The sequence below is a fragment of the Monodon monoceros genome, unplaced genomic scaffold (assembly GCF_005190385.1).
Source record: "Monodon monoceros isolate NGI ecotype Baffin Bay Population unplaced genomic scaffold, NGI_Narwhal_1 Super_Scaffold_18, whole genome shotgun sequence".
NCBI classification, from domain to species: domain Eukaryota; kingdom Metazoa; phylum Chordata; class Mammalia; order Artiodactyla; family Monodontidae; genus Monodon; species Monodon monoceros.
The window spans coordinates 174,625,567-174,643,582 of record NW_021703774.1 but is presented as its reverse complement, the minus strand read 5'-3'; the positions used below and the strand labels follow the sequence as shown (position 1 = coordinate 174,643,582).

Here is an 18,016-nt window from a genome sequence, read left to right as displayed (position 1 = left end):
GCTTCCTCCACATCAGTCGTGTTCAGGGTTCCCCAAAGAGGGCTGACATCCAGTAACACCACAGCCACTGTCTGTCCAATCACAACCTAAGATCACTGAGGGAAGGAACTATATCTTAGATTCTTCAGTCCCCCTTACGGTGCTGCGCTCAACAAAGAACACAAAGTAGGCTTTCAACAAATGCCTGTCGAAGGCACTGGTGATAACCCAAAACGCTCCTAACTGCACTCTGGGTTATACTGCTCCGTGGTGACAGTGACTCATTCGGGAACAAAACCCTCAAAGCAAACACAGTGACCTAGAAAAGCTATGGGAGCACAGCATATGCAGATGTGATAGCAGGCTCTTTCAGTTATGCATGCTTACTAGAGATCTGCTCAAGCTGGCCCAAGAGCCCTCTACTCAGGAGAGACAATAGGATAATCTAAGAATCCAACGGGAAGAGGCACCAATACAGCAGGACTCAGGGAGAGCACTCGTGCTCTCGCTCTCTCTCTCTCTCTCTCTCTCTATGCACAGCTGCTCCGAAATCCTCTGCTTCTCCCAGCTTCCTGCCCTTCTCCCCTTCCTGCCCTTCCTGTTCACCCAGTGCCTCTGACAGTCCCAAAACACATCTTGTTCTCAAAACTCACCTCAAAAACTCACTTCTAATTTATGGTATAAACAAAGAAATACATCTCTCAGTTAAACCTCAAACCATAAAAAAGATAAAATACATAACTAATCAACAACATGTCAAAGCTATTGGGTTTTTGTTTTCCACTGTTCCACTTGCCATGCATGGTATCTGCTGTGGGCAAAACCAACTCCAATTTCTTCTTCTTGAAATCTTGCAAAGAAACAAAGAACATTTCCTTCTGTTCATCTTTTCCCCTTATAGGTTAAGCAGAAGGAAAGGACGTCTATGATTATTCTTATCTATTAGGTTATCTTTTTGGAAGTAGTATTGAGAAACAAGGAAAGGAAGTGGGTATCCAGACAACAAACACATCCCTTCCAGGAGCAATACGTCTTCAACATCCCTGTTATTCTTACACAGAAACTGTGAATACGTGCTGAATACAGAACTCAAACAAAAACATCTCTCATAGCAATATGTGACTTAGAAAAAGGTATCTAAACCTATAGCACCCCACTTCCCACGCTGTTTCTGCAGACAGCTTTAATGTGCTGTACTAGACCAATCCTGATGACAGAAGTTTCAGCTTTTATTGCTGTTAATACCCTGAGCAATTACTGTAGCTCAGCAGGAACCTCTGCCCTGAACAGCAACTATCACATTGTAATCAGCATTTCGTAAGAGACACCATTCAAACACGAAGGCACCTGCTGACGTGGAAAAATTGTACAAAAGGGGCTCAGACTCTAATAGGTAAAAGGAAAATCTCTGCAGTTTTATTTCACAGCTGTATCTTTTCCATGGTGTGGTGGTATTATATCTGGTAAAGATCACACACAAAGACAATGAGCAGGGAAAGAGCAGTAGCAGCACCGCTAGCAAAAGAAAACTCTTCCGGAAACAAGGCCACCGCCCAGATTTGCAGATGTCAGTGCAGCGTCTGTAAAAAACAGTCTTTGGAAGGCAACATATAATAAATAGCAAAGACCTCTAAAAAATGGTAAAACCTCATGTTGACATAAAATCTGAGCAGAAAGCATGTGATTTACAAGACTAAACCGCAAGGCCACCTTGTAAAACTAGAAGGTAAAAGCAGCCTACCAAGAATAAAGAAATCTTAGCAGTAAATGGCCCATTTTACTTTCTTTTAAAGTAGCAAAAAGCATGTTATTACTTACGTGATAATTTTTGAACAAAGAAAAATAAATGGCATGCAACTTTTTAACTAACTCAATCGCATATACTAACTGGACATTTGGAGTCATTTAAAATGCATTTAAAAAAAAAAAAAAAACTAAGGAGGGCTTCACTGGTGGCGCAGCGGTTGAGAGTCCGCCTGCCGATGCAGGGCACACGGGTTCATGCCCCGGTCCGGGAAGATCCCACATGCCGCGGAGCGGCTGGGCCCGTGGGCCATGGTCGCTGAGCCTGCGCATCCGGAGCCTGTGCTCCGCAGTGGGAGAGGCCACAGCAGTGAGAGGCCCGCGTACCACAAAAAAAAAAAAAAAAAAAAAAAAGAGGAGATGCAGGGTTCAGACTACACTACTTTTCTTTAGGCTGAAATGTCACATACAATGTATGTCAGAGCACAGGTATTATCAAAAGTTACAAAGCGTTTTGGAAATAATGGCTGGCTTTCACAGATACTGACACATATCTCTACAAAGCTAAAGAATTAGGATTTCTCCAGACCTAAGAATGTACACAATGGTTCACAACCTTCAAGTACAATAAGTCCCCTACATACGAACCTTCAAGTTGCGACCTTTCAAAGATGCAAACGTGCATTCGCATGTGCAATCACGTAAGTTAGTGCGTGTGTCTGGCGTGCATCCTCTACAAGCCGCTGTGCTTTTGTGTACTTTACTGTACAGTACTGTATACAGCAGTACAGTATCATTATTTCAAGCCCAGGATGTCTGCAAGCAAGCGTAAAAGCAGTGGTATACAGCCAATTGTGTTAGTTGGGTACCTAGGCTAACTTTGTTGGACTTAGGAACGCACTCTCTGAACGGAACTCGTTCGTATGTAGGCGACTTACTGTACAGGATCCTTTCTTAACATCTAAATGTTTCAAAAGACTCCCCAAATGACACTACTCCGATAGCACTTCACATAACAATTGCCTGAGGAAAATACATAATAAAGTGATTCTTAACTCTGTACTTTCATTAAATAAGTTAATTTTAAAAATCACAGCAGCATATTAATACATTTGAAAAGCAGTTGTACAAACATGTGTGAAGTATATTTATTTAATTTATTTGAGACTGAGAATGCTTATTTACAGACCTCTGCAAAATCTCTACGGATATCAGGGGATCCAAAGCCCCAAGTGTGAGAACCAGTAGTCTAAAAACAAGAGATTTCATACTGGGCAATATTGGCACTTAGGTACCTGTGAAAGTAAAAGTACCTAAGTACTTTTTAACGAGAAAGTACTGTAGCTCTATCATCCCCAAGCCAAACTTCCTTCCCCGACCTCCACCACGGGAGACACCCAGAAAAGGTTCAAGATACACTCCATATTTGCTTAAAATACCTAAGTAAATTACAATTGCCACAGAAAATAATCATCTCTGGCCCATTTATATTCTCTTTTTTCCCCCAATTCATCATTAAATCCAAAGTTTATTTTACATCAGGTTCTTCACAATGGCTGAGAAAAAATGAACTACTACAGGAGCTCAAGGGAATCTCTGAAATTGTTGTCAGAAGAGCTACTAAATGAATAAAAACTTCAGAAACATTTGTTTACACTTAGTGTTATAAAGCTGATTACTGCCTTATTTGAGTGCTGCAGTCACCAGGCAGTCAGCACTCAGAGGTGAACTGGTTACCAAGTCAGTATGATAGAGAAGCAATCAAAAGAGACAGCCAGTGGAACTGGGAAAAGAGAAGGCACAGAGTAGAATCAACAGCACATGAAAAGATGCTTACCAGTTTGAAGTCTTGGATGCTACAGATGAAATACGGTGTGTTTGGCCTCCGACTCTCGATATACACACAGTCTTTAAAAGAAAAAGAAAATTTAAAACAATGGCATTTACCTTTAATGGATCAAAGACAGGGCCCATAAAGCCACTGCATAAATAAATAAATGACAAAGCACATGCCTTTTATAGAAAATAAATTTTTAAAGGTGATATTAAATGACAAATAATTTTAAGCTAAAGGAAAACAGCTCTTGCGTTCTTTTTGACCACTTTCTGATAATTTAAATAACTTGATAAAGCCTCAATTATTGTTTCCAGCATCCCTGAAGAAGGGGGAGTGGGAATCCCATGAGATTATCCATAGTCAGATGGAGAAACGTCAATAAAGGGAATTACTTGCTCAAGGTTACACACCAAGACAAAATCTTGAATATATTACTCAGATAGATGCTCCCCGTATTCACAAAGAGAAACAGTTTTGCCAAGTGCTGCTTTATTTTTAATAAATATTTTGTGAGGAAATAAGTGAAATACGTAAAGAAGACTAGCTTGAACATGCTATTACAACGACCTTTTCACACACATGAAGAAAAAGAAAACCAATCTAGTATCTTATGGATAACTTTCTATTAAATTTTAACCTGAACATATTTTCTAATAGTAAAGAAAACCAAGGCAGCCAATCAGAGATGGAATGAAGTAAACCAAATTAGATTTTCCTCAGGGAAGAAGGGTACTTTCGTAAATTACATCTGACATGGCGGTGGCTGGGTAATTATTTTTGATGCTCTCAACAGCTGGAGTCTAAAGGTTATTTTTTAAAATGATCAGTTAAGACATTTTTTTTTAAGAAGCAATGATTTTAAGGGAAGCAGTGACTATAAAGGAATGTAAAAACTCTCCACACTACAAGCGAAGACTCAGAAGTAAAGGCACCTGCAGTCAATCTAATTTTCTAGGGAGAGTGACCGTAATGCCCACGTTTAAAATGCCATGTCTTTCATCCTTCCTCATGACCCTTCACAACAAATGTGTCTTAGAATAACTCTAGATGCTTGAGAACAGAGGCAGGTTCCTCTACTTCTTCATTTCACGCATGTTAACAACACCCTCCCCAGCAAAAAGCAAAGGAGCAGAGGTTTGGAGCCCTCGATCCAGTGGAAATTCTAGTCCCACCACAGGCGCTAGCAGACCCACTAAGAGGCAGAACAGGAAGAAAGACACAAAGAAGACTAAAGGCCACTGCCTTCCAAGAAACTTTCTGAAAGATATCAGGATTCTTGTAGCCCAAAGTCATTACAGAAAAAGAAGACGTCTGAAAAGTCAATCGTTTAGGCATCCAGAATTTCCCAGTAGATTTCTCTACTCAGATGTAGGCTCAACAACAGCAATCCGATCTCTGAATCCATATAAAACAGCAGCTCAGGAATGAACTGCTGACTGAGCTTTCTATCTTGTCCCAAAGTCCAGGATGCTGGGAAAAAACTCTGTTCAACATTCAGGCAACATGCACTTAACACGCTGATCACCTTAAGGGACAAAGAAGAGGTCTCTTCCCACTGTGGTAGAGAGTTCTCTACCTAAGCCCTAACTTGCTGTTCAAGGAAAAACTGAAGAAACCCATTCCCTAAATAAAAACTGTAGCTCCGACTTGCACAGTGTGGGGACAACTCAAGGTTCTTAATTTCTGTGTTCCAATCCTTGTTGTACCCACTACCAGCACTTCACATCTCTAGACATCCACTGTTTACTCATCTCACCTGAACATAAATCACAGCCCATATGCCCTCTTCTTCCTATCACCTCCTACAGAAGTATTTTCTGTATCTCATAACGTAACACTGTCATACCTAGCTACTGTTCACTGACTTCAAAACTAACAGGTCCCTTCCTAACTAATGATCTCCACTTTCTTAAAGCTCATGTGACAAAAAAAAACTTGCTGTATTCGATGGTCTGATCCCACATCACATCTCGCCCTCCCCTAGGCTGCACTGCCTTAAAGAAACACCAACTCCCGTACCCCATCCATACCAAACCTTCTTTATTCCTTTATTCTTACAAGCACCTGCAACCTTACAATGAGTTACCTCCAGTGGCAGTAAACTCTCATGACTCCTCTGTAAAGAAACAACATCTCCTCTCCTTGATGTAAGATTTCCTTTCCTTTATACAAAGTTGACAACTTACATCCCCCTGTGTGGTCAGTTATTTGGCAGTCAGATGGTCTGCACTGTCTACTTCACTATCAATTTTGAGCTCAAAGAAACCAAACTTATTAATTTCTGCATTCACCCCCCCAGGGACTAATGTCTGACACTGGTGTTGGTAAGACTAGACAGAACTGAAATCAATGACAGATGGTTAGATAGTGAGAATTATGAATAACTTTATTCTTTTTACACAATGAAAAGCTTTATATTCTTTTTTCATAATCAACAGAATCATTATTACTATAAACCCTCTTATATAAAGTAAAAACATAAAGTAGGTATTAACTTGTATATTAAAAAGCTTTCCAGAATAGGAGAGAGAATCTATATTCTTTCATTTCTCAACTACAAATTTACATTCAGGAAAATGATTCTCTCTAATGATTATCTAAATGATTATCTCTGAACATATATCTGTTAGAGAAGAAAGGAAAGGAATATGCTGGGATGTCAAGGACAACTACTGATATCCCTTTGCCTAAACACTTCTCCGTGGTCTTACTGGAGGCTGCCCTGCAGCCCTGGCCTGAGGAACGCTGCCATGAGGGATAAGGTAGTGGAAGAGAGTAGATCCACAAACCTAACATATGGAATTACCACGTTTACTTATCAATGCCTTATTACTAGATAAAAAGTCACCTCTTTCTGTTTAAAAAGTTATCGTGGCAACCCAAACTGATCCAAAGCTATACATCCAGATATGAGATTCCAACGCACAAGGCTAGTAATATGTAAAGCAGGTCACTGCATCAAGTGATCTCTATCAGTATTTTGAAACTTTTATGTGAAAAGGTCTGACTGAACTTATCTTCAAAATTAAGTGACAACACTTAGAGTTTATTTTACATAAATGGTCATAAAACACACAATGACCAAGATCAGAAGTTATTAAAATTCTTGACATGAATTAAATTTTTTCACATGTCAAACTTGCCATAGGAACAGGGAAAAATACATTGTTTTGATTTGATTTTTCTAAATCATTTTTAAAAATGAAAGCATGAAAACTTATTGTAGAGTCAAACTTTTCTTTTTAACCCTCCCATAAAAAATAGGGGGATCTAACTAAAAGAGAATACATTCTAAAAACAATTTGGAATTTAAGTCTCAAACACACACAAAAGTCTACTTATTATTGCTCTTAATGATTTTCAAAACAAGGTTAAATAAGGCCATATAACTCAGAAATATTTCCCTCTTGTCTTATTAATTAAGCAGCTATTTAAGAAAATAACTTTACATAGATGTTTACAGTTAGCACAAAAATACAGTGTTTTATCTGGAAAGGGAATGATGAAAACATAAGTCAATATAAAAAGGAACAAACCTGGGTCATTTGTGGAGACGTGGATGGACCTAGAGTCTGTCATACAGAGTAAGTCAGAAAGAGAAAAACAAATAACGTATATTAACGCATATGTGTGGAATCCAGAAAAATGGTACAGGTGAACCTATCTGCAGGGCAGGAACAGAGACGCAGACGTAGAGGACGGACGTGTGGTCAGGACGCAGGGGCGAATGGGGAGATTAGGGTTAACATATGTACACTACCATGTGTCAAACAGAGAGCTGGTCCGAACCAGGGAGCTCAGCTCGGTGCTCTGTGGTGACTTAGCTGGGGGAGACGGGGACGGGGGGGGCGGGGAGGGAGGTCCAAGAGGGAGAGGACATATGTATATATACAGCTGATTCACTTTGTTGTACAGCAGAAATAAATACAACACTATAAAGCAACTATACCCCAATTTTTAAAAAACTCACTTGGGGTATGCCCAGCAATCTTTTAAAGCCAAAATGATTTGCCAACAATTTTTCATGCAATTTATGGGAGCATGGATTGTCTGAAGTTGGCTATAAAATTGGTTTCAGTCAGTTGGATATTGATCCTCAACCTGAAAATTCCCCATGGCCAACACAAGTACTGCAGATACCTTTTTTTGAGAAAAAGAAAAAGAGCCTTTAAAAAAGAAAGCAAGCTAGCAGTTCTGATGCGACCCATTAAGTGCATAATGCGCATTTTCAAAATTACCCATATGAAAATGCATATTTACCAGATTGAGCTAACGGCTGCTGCAGGGCAAACATATATATTTTTAATCTTAAAATCAGCAAGCCCGAAATGGGCCAGAAAAAATGAGTGAGGCTACTACCATCAATATCAATTATTCCAAACAACACAGGATAACAAATTTTTTTCTTTATCAGGGGTGTCTGCAAATGAAACCATGGGTCTAGGTTAAGATTTATTTCCTAACATGTAGCCTCTGCCTGGAAACGGATCACACGATTAAGTGGCCTCAAATCCTGTGTGCACGATGTGGGCAATGATATTGAACAGGGCGATTCTGGCTGTCTCTCACAACCTCAACATAGCTTTGTGTCCAAGAATCTCTTGTGCCATCTGCAAACAACAGAGCATTTGCTATGCTAGAGAAGGAAGTCAGCCAAAACGCAAAGGCAGATTCTGGAGGCAAAGAAAGCCCTCTCTGCTTTTTCAACCCTCAGCAAATCAGCAGCCTTATGTAAACAGAACAAGAGCAGGGTCTTCTCAAGGGTAAAAACCACAGCCTGAAGCATCAGGCAGTTTGTCATCCTGAAATACCAAGAGCCTGTGAGCATCCTTCCTGACAGCCTCTGCACAAGCACCGTGGACACTGACTCTGCCCACTCACCAAGCAAGCGGCGGACGATGCTCAGCCACGGGCTCTGTCCCGGGAAACAATTTCTTTCTCCGTGAACGTATTTCTGCCTATTAATCTTTGAAATATTGGGTTGGCCAGAAAGTTTGTTCGCATTTTTCATAACATCTTACTTTCACTTTTTGGCCAACCCAATACCTTCTTGCCCCTCTGCAAAGCATGACAGCGCCACTCTAACATAATTTCCAATAGAAAACCTTTCCGTGTGAAGGGCACACGTGAACAAAGCCTTTCTCACAAACAAATTCCCCAGAGACCCAGCTGGGTGGCACAGCAGTGGCCATGGAGGTTGGCCCTCGGGACTGCTCTGCTCTCTGGCTTTCCCTTCCTCTTACACAGGATTCCTGCACCGTCGACACTCTGACTACTCCATCAGCTAACAGCAGCTGGTCTAACACTGCAGAATAAAGTCCACAAGCATCTTGCTAGTTAACATGGATGCTTCCAAATTTCCAACACACAAAAGGGTGTGTGTGCATGAGCGCGCATGCACACACTAGCAACTACTCTGAAATCCCAATACCCGAATCCCAATCCCCCGTGCGCCACCTGGCCTCTATCAGAGCCTCTCATCTTGCTTCCTGCTCTCTACAAGAGCCACACCTGTCACCACGCCTCACCTCTCTAAACGATATACTACTGCCTTCCGCACGGCAGACACTCAAAAACTACAGGAGGAACAAATGAATTGAATGAAAATATTAAAACAGAAAAGAAGTTACACAAGATCCTAGCAAGAAGGCTATGCTCTAGCAATATCAACATAAAAGATGTGGTTTTCTAATGACTACTTCTTTAAGAAATATGACTTCCCTGGTGGTCCATCCAGTGGTTAAGACTCTGCGCTTCCACTGCAGGGGGCACGGGTTCGATCCCTGGTCAGGGAAGTTCTGCGTGCCATGCAGTGCGGCCAAAAAAAAAAAGAAAGAAAGAAATAACTCAATTGCAGGATGACCTACTTTTAGTTTTCTGCCAGATTCTTTTGTGGGGAAGGGATATTTGCATTGTCTGGGAATAGTGGAGAACTTAAAAGGGAAAAGCAAACAAAAATTGGGAAAACAGCACCTCTGTAAGTGAAATCTTGTTAGTCCTTACCCTTTTCCTGTGTTGTGACCCTGAACACTGTCACCAAAATTGGCTTGATAACATCTTCTTAAAGATTCTAATATCTCAGGTGACATATATCCTTGGTTCCTTCCTTTTCGACCTTCATGAAAATTAAACTCCATGTATTCATGTCTACAGATTCCCAAGTAGTACTACAAATTTTACACGGGTTTTTGTTTAAAAACAACACTATATACATTTAGCAAACATTTACCTTTCTTCATCCTCATTGCTAACAGGGAATTATTATGCCAACAGGGAATTAAATTATGAGAAAAATCAAGTTGGCTGGTGGGAGGGGGTAGAGAAGCAGGTCATAACAAACTAAAAGAAAATCTGTTTAAATTTCCCATTTTTCTCTCTTCTCCTCTAGGAGTTAGAAAATTTTCTAATGCATCAAAAGCTTGAAAACAGATTCAAGACAATTATCTTGCTAACATTAAGAAGTGGTGCTGACTGTTTTGGAATAACTACTGCTGCAAGACCTCCCCCCATTCCCAAATCAATACTATGCTACATGGACTTGAAAACTCTGTAAAACAAGAAAAAAGAAAGATCATCCTGCCAGCAGCAGCAATCTTACTAGTTACACTGATATGCTAAATATTAGCTATGGTCTGACACTTGTATTACTCAAGCAAAGAACATTTTGAGCACTCCCATCACCACATTTTATTCTGAAAATGTTCCTTAAAAAGCCCTCCTTGTGACTCATATTGAATCCCTACTATGAAAAAGATTCTAGCCAGCTTAACATCAAAACTCCAGTAAAGTGATGTCAATCTCTCTACTGCGTCTGCAGATGCAGTAGCTATGTGCCATAAGAGGACACAAGGAATCTAGGAGAAGGGAAAGGGCGCATGGGGTGGGGGCAGGGAGGAAGGGGAGTGTCTATTTTCAAAATCAGTGATGGTCATCTGCCCTGTGAAGCAAAGTGTCTCAGGGCATTAGAGACGTGAGGGAAGGGAATTTCGAGATCACTCTCACTCTTGCTGCCCTACTGTACCTACCTTTCTAATGCCTGAGAAGGCAGGTAACAACTCTATTCATTCCAATCAGTGAATCCTGTCAAAAATAAATTCGGGTATAAAATCCATATTAAGTAGAGGATGACTGCTAGTGGAAATGTCTTTAACACAAAGATTACAACTAAAATGTAGCTGAAATATGTACATTCAGGAAACCAACCCAGAGAGAGTTCAAACACTTCCAGGAATACTATGCCCAGTATTCACAGGAAAAAATAACCAGTGACAGGTAGGCTGCAGTGAAGATTCTTCTCTTCCCACATGGCCGACAAACAAAATGCTAGTCTGATCTTCTGGTGTCACATCCTGCAGAGCAGATTTCAAGCAACACTGCCTGCTCCTTTTCAGAAAACAATGCACTAGGGGCCTCGGCTTTATAATAAATGGTTCAACCAATTTGCAGTGCTCACTGGAAATACACAGGAGAATTCACAATGCCTGGCTATAATTCTTATTTGGCAAATGATTTTATTATAAACTGGTATCATAGTGAATCCATTTTCTCTACGGGTTTTCTGCTAATGTTTAATGGACTGTCAGTATAATTTAGATTTCATCTATTTAAACTCATTCAAGCCTGGCTCCTGATTATACAGTAAATGGAACATATTTCTACTCAACGAAATTAACGACAGTTAATTGTAATCTGCAGTTCTCAATTTTGTAAAAGCAACTGTTCCACAGTTCAAGCATCAAGCTACAAAATTTGCCAAACCAATTATATTTTTGTACTTTATAGGCATCTACATCGTATAAGCCTTCCTTGTAAGATTAATGTATGTACGTATTCTTTTAATATTTCTTCCCACTCAAATATTTACTACCAACTTTCCAGAAAGAGTTAGGACTTAAATTATAACTAAAGGCTGGGAAAATGAAAGTTTGTCAGTCTGAACAGAGAGGTGCTCAATTATTTCAGATTTTTTAAGCTAGCAAAACTGAAGATTAAAATTTTCTACCTTATATATTTCTCTGCATACTATTGGACGGTTTTCTTATACATTTCGAATCAGTCACAATGTCAACATTAAGTGAAATTTATTAAAAGTAGGCTAGGGACTTCCCTGGCGGTCCAGTGGTTAAGACTTCGCCTTCCAATACAGGGGGTACGGGTTCGATCCCTGGTCAGGGAGCTAAGATCCCACATGCCTCGGGGCCAGAAAATCGAAAAACATAAAACAGAAGCAATATTGTAACAAATTCAATAAAGACTTTAAAAATGGTCCACATCACAAAAAATCTTTAAAAAAAAAAAAGTGGGCTAAACTTACCATATGGATTTAGACATACAAACATGGCACACAGCACATATTAATAAATACTGTACTGAATTACTTTTGAGTTTGATATTCTGTTTAATAGAAATTTACTTCTGAGTTTTATTTACCAGACAACAATCCCATGAGTGATTTTTCTTATTGAGTGATTGGTCTTTCACCTAATCATCCACACAGCTGTGTAAGAGATGCTTAAAGGAGAAAAAAAGTGTGCAGAAAAAGCACCTTCAAGGCTTCCCTGGTGGTGCAGTGGTTGAGAGGCCGACTGCCGATGCAGGGGACGCGGGTTCGTGCCCCGGTCTGGGAGGATCCCACATGCCGCGGAGCGGCTGGGCCCGTGGGCCATGGCCGCTGAGCCTGCGCTCCGCAGCGGGAGAGGCCACAACAGTGAGAGGCCCACGTACCGCAAAAAAAAAAAAAAGCACCTTCAGAGTAACTTATCAAATCAAGACCCACACAGATACAGCAAGCATCCAGAATTTGCTGCCCCAAAACTATAACCACCAGGGTCACAGACTGTCAGACTGCAATTCACACAAAAACAAGAGAAGCAAAGGAAAACCACAAGCTATCCTTTTTAGTCCTTTTTTCAGCTTGGTAGTTTACATCTGCTCAGCTGGTTACTGATTCTCCTATAACCACATTCCAATCATGACCCATTCTCATGCTGTTGCCCCTATTAAAGATGCTCTACCTCCACTTGGTCCTACTGCAATTCTATCCAACCTCTAGGACCCAAATCAAGATTCCCACGGTCCTTCATGTCTTCTCCAACGCCACCAACTTACAGTCTGTTCAATTCAGTTGGTATTGCCCACTCACTGCCTGTTACTGACAAATAACGGTACTTGAATGAGTGTAATTTCTCCCCATAAAATGAAGGATCAGAGACTAGAATCCTGTCTACTTTTGTGTCTTGCCTTATCTCACCTCCACAACACCTTGCACAAAGTTATAGACAAAGAAGCGTGTGCTCTCCTGTTATCAGCTGATTAATAAAACACTCCTAATGCTACAGCTGACATCTAACAAACCCCAGGAAATTCTACTAGCTTACCCAAAGCCCATTACAGCTTCAGTGGGCCTCAAATTTAATCATTTGCTTTAATTTATAAAAACTCCTAAGGGCAAATGAAGCCTGTTCCCTAACTCTCTTTACTCTACCCATACCTCTTCCTTTTCTCCCTTAAATCATTACTGTTTTCATTTGGGGTTTTGTTGTAGTTACTATTGTTTGGTCATGTGTTTCTTTTAAAATAAAGTCAAAGATTAAAGATATTTTAAGAATAATTTAAAACATCACGTCACTCTCCTGTGACTGAAATGTTGAGACCTCAGATTTTCATTAAAGATCTTTAGCCCACTGTGAATTACAAATATCATTTTACAAGTATTCAACAGGTATCTGGGGAAAAATAGTTCCACCTATACGACAATTTGCAATTATCTATCTCCTTAGGATTCTACATGTAATAATTTTGCTTTCTAACAATATACATCATTCTCAGGCTAAAAAGTATTGGGGGGAGGGCGTTGGCGGGATCTTGTCTGGTAATCTGCTATCCACCTGTCACTTTTATAATCAAAATTAGCAAAGATCTGAGCAATGTAGCAGGATTTAAAATATCCAAATTCCTCTTGAATCCTGAAATGAGATGAGAGACTTCATTTATTGTTCAGGCCGTAAGAAGCTCTGGATGCTCTATATGAAACTACTCAACACACTTCCACAAGTGAGTGCAGCTGCTCTGGGCCAATGTAACACTTAATGAGAGTTTTACTTTTTGTAATTTGTACCTTGAAAAAAATCATGTTCTGAACATCTGCTGAGACAAAATAAATCGGAACATTGACCGGAAGAGGGGGGACGAGACCTCTCCATTTCAACCAAAGCAGTAACAGGCAAATCTTGTCAAGATTACATTAAAGCTAAGGAAAGAAGATAAATATATTCTAAAGGAACAGAATCATAAACTCATAAAACATTCACACACAGACTTACGGGCACCACCAGCTAAGCACTAGAAATAATGAAGTGAATAAAAATACTGTCCTTCCCTTGACATGTTCACCATCTAATATTAGAGACAGACATGAAAACAAATAACTATATGTCTTCAATAATTTTAATTGAACTTGTTTTTTACCCACTGTAACAGAGACTGCTAGCTGAGCATAATTTCATTCTTGCCTTCTTCCTTAAGAAAAGAACAGCTGAAGTTTAGAAGGTGTCTGGCCTCTCAGAAAAAAGACATTTGTCAGCCTCCCTCATAGCTGGTTTGGTCACATGACTAGGCTCTGGTCATGGGATACAGTATTTCAGCTTCTGGAAACTGAATCCTGAAGAGAGGAGCCCCTTCTCCCCTTAGCCTTCCTGTTAGCCTGAAGACAAATGTATCGTCTGAAGGCGGAGCATAAGATGGATCACAAGATGACATGGGAACAGCGGCCACACAGAATGAAGTAACCAAATCTTTGACTGTGGCTAAAGAACCAGACCAAGAATTTACTGGTTCACAATTCAGCACTAACAGCCATTGTACACAAATATCTCTAAATTAGTTTGAAATGGGGCAAAATATTTAAAATACAATCATGGGAAATTCCCTGGCGGGCCAGTGGTTAGGACTCCGCGCTTTCACTGCGGTGGCCTGGGTTCAATCCCTGGTCGGGGAACTAAGAGCCCACAAGCCGCGTGACGTGGCCAAAAACAAAACAAAACAAAAAATAAATAAATAAAATAAAGGACTGTCCAAATAAATAAATAAAATACATTCATGAGCAGAGTGACATCCAAAACAATGATTTAGGGAAAATATTCTAATTCTTTTAATAGGGAACGCTAGGAAGGAACAGATGACCCTAGCAAGTGTATAAAAACATAGCACATAGAGCTCTTGGCAGAATGACTAAAATAGTTTGATTGGACAGCATAAACCATTACCTTCCAGTGGGATTAAGAATCAAGTCCTAGAGGCAGATGACGTATGTCAGAACAACGTCCACAGCTGCCGCTCTGAAGAGACTTCACAGCCAAGGCAAGTTCCTAGCACGACGCTACCCCAAGGTGTCACAAGTAGGAAGAAAAGATCATAACTTCTGCAAACTGACTGGCATTTTGTGTGGAGGGCAGATTGATGGTGTCTAATGGCACCACTCAGGCTCCCCCCTTTCTTTTCCACTTCTGCGTGGGTTTGATTTTAGGACTTCTTTAGCGAGGCTATGTGGCTGCTCCTCAACAAAAATACAGGGGCCACTGATAATCAAATTTTCTGGAACACGATATAATTTATAAAAGTTAAAGCTGACCAGAATTCATACTATACTAAGTTCTCAAAACATACTCCATATTTTACTTCATACCAGAAAGATGATACAATGTCACAGCTTTACCTCCTCCTTTCCACACCATTAACTGTGGATAAAAAACAGCGCAAATGTGTCTGATCCATTCTCTGAGGTGAAGATTTACTACCTAAAGATGACGTAAAGTCTCCTGCTCTGCCTAGAGAACATTTCTCCAGTTTCAAACGCACAAACTGAGTCACTTGCAGAGGCCAAAGTCCTACAGTACACCAGGGTTATAACGCTAGAAAGAACTGTAATGGCAATTCATTAAAAATCTTTAGCAGTCCAGACATACCCTTTAACTCAGCAATTCCACTTCTAAGGAAAGTGAGCAGAATTGAATAGATAACTATTCACCACTGTTGTTTATAGTGGAGAATATTTGGGAAGAACCTAAAATCCAACTATATATAGCTACTTACATTATGGTGTCTATCGACTAACGTGGGCATGTCTAATTTTTTGTGTCATGGATGCCTTTAGCAATCTTTACACCCAATCTCCACCAAAAAAAAAAAAAAAAAAAAAAAAGGTTTTAAATTCACAAAAACATGTATTGAAATACTTGTCACAGTATGAGAAAAAACTGCAATGTAATATATGTGCTTCTTTATAGATTCGTTAAATAAGATTTACTAGGCTACTCCCCCAGTAACCTCCTATGTGATAAACATTATTTTCAGATGGTTTTCTCTACATGATGTCATATAAGAATACCTGTGATTTATTTTGGTGTCACAGGTACTGCCAATATTACTATGGTTTATTACCTACCTTCAGAATTGAAATGAATGCTAAATGTCATTTAAAATGTAACAAATTAGTGAAAATAAAGATGCCATTTTTTACCCACCCAAGTTCACAGTTTCCTGAATTCTATTCACAGTCACCTAGGTTGACGATGGACCCAAGGTTAAGAATTCCAGTTTTAATGGCATACTAAGCAGCAGTAATGACTGTGATTAATTCCTGGCATGACAATAAATTCAAGACATGTTAAGTTAAAAAGCATTATTACAAAACAGCGAATAGCAGAATCCTACACCTGTTTACTAAGGCAAGTGACCATACAACAAAATATTAACAGTAATTTAGTGACTTTAATTTTTAACTTTTGCTTAACTGAATATTTCAATTTTCTTCCTTGAAAATGTATTATTTGTTCATCAAAAACAAAAAGAAAAAAAAATGCAGAAAGGAAAATATGGGGGAGAAATAAAAAGAAAGGCCTATAACCAAATATTATAAATGTGCTCATAGGACAAAGGCAAAAAGCAGCAGGTAAATTCCGGGGAGAGAACAAAATGGAGCACCTCTAATCATTACAGAAGTTGGGTAACAGAAATAATGCTGAAAAGGGAGTTGGAAATCCATATTTCTGTGTATAAGATGCCACAGCACTGAGAATCCTAGCAGCTGGGAGATAATAGAAGTAAAACATAGGACAAAACTGATGGTCTCTACAACAACTAGCCTCCACCAATCATGATCTGAATGCCAGGTGCAATTTTTAAAAAAGACTGCTCTCAAACACAACTTCAGACTTGCAGAACAAACAGTGAAGGGACCTAACTACCATAATGAATGCTGCATAGTAAGAAAACCACAAGAAGGTTATACGTTTGGTTGTCTAACATTCTTGGATTTGATATGAACCAACACATACATAGTCCTTCCTGTCACTGACAGAACCCCAGTTTGTATCTACATTATTCACATTCCTCTCTGTTGTGTTTGGGGGGAAAAAAAAGACTTTTTAGCCTTTTTTAAGGTTACTGATTTAATTTCATGTTATTTGGTAGCATGAAGTTGCCCTTAACCACTAAGGATTATCCAGATTTTTACACAAGCTTATACAAGTCTAGGATCCTTTATCAAGGCAGTTATGTTCATCACTCTCCTGCCTTTACTCCACCATCACCACTCAGTTAAATATAAATTAACAGTTTTTAAAATGACCACTCAACATAATGCTTAAGGGATTTCCTCTCTGTGACAGAACCCAGGAACCAATTCTTAGATACATAATGTTGGCATATTGAAGATGAACTTAAAATTGTTCTTCCGTTTTGAGGCCATGTGTAAAGTTTAATCATACTGTAAAATATCTATTCCGCATTAGAAATAGCTAGTTGACAGCTTATACTTCTCAAAACTCAGGTTGTTAACGTACACAAACTCAGTTTCTATATGTGAAGTTAGTGAGTCTTTTGTGTTACTCCAAAATAAAGGCAATGATTTATTTCTTCCCAATCTCAATACAATTTGAGCTAATCACTCAAGCTGGATACCTTACGTTTTAAAGCTGGAATCAGCAGTAGCCCTATGGGAAGTTAGACAAAGCACTGACTTTTAAATATAGACACTTAAAATGATCTGTTGTTTTCTTTTGGAAGTAGAATTAGAATAGTTAATACTCATCCACAAACCATTATTATGTGTATATTACTGTTGCAATTGTGATCACAGAAAATTTTATTTATTTTTACGCCAGCTTATATTATGAGAACACATTTAGTCAGTTTGGGTTTTATCAATCCTGTTATCCTTGTCCTTGGAACATCCTTCATGTATTTGAGGTTTCTAGTTGAAAAGTTTACTGTAAAAAAAAATCAGAAACAAAAAAATGTATTGTTTTTACAGAATAAATTTATTGGAATGTATACTGGGAGTAAGGTTTGAGGTTGTAAACAACTAAGTTAGTGTAATTTGGCTTCATATATGTAACGTGAGGTATTAATGTAATTCATATATTAAAGCAAAAATTGTTAACAGCGAAGGAAGGAAGG

The 18,016-nt window shown here is 39.2% G+C and overlaps 1 protein-coding gene across 5 annotated transcripts in view; it reads right to left on the bottom strand.

Moving 5' to 3' along the window:
- RERE (arginine-glutamic acid dipeptide repeats) overlaps nt 1-18,016 on the bottom strand; it is a 426,438-nt gene that overhangs the window by 228,926 nt on the left and 179,496 nt on the right. For all 5 annotated transcript variants that reach the window (XM_029230137.1, XM_029230140.1, XM_029230141.1 and 2 more), the window contains one exon: nt 3,560-3,630. In XM_029230137.1, coding sequence (XP_029085970.1) covers nt 3,560-3,630 — 71 coding nt within the window. The remainder of the gene's footprint in view (nt 1-3,559; nt 3,631-18,016) is intronic.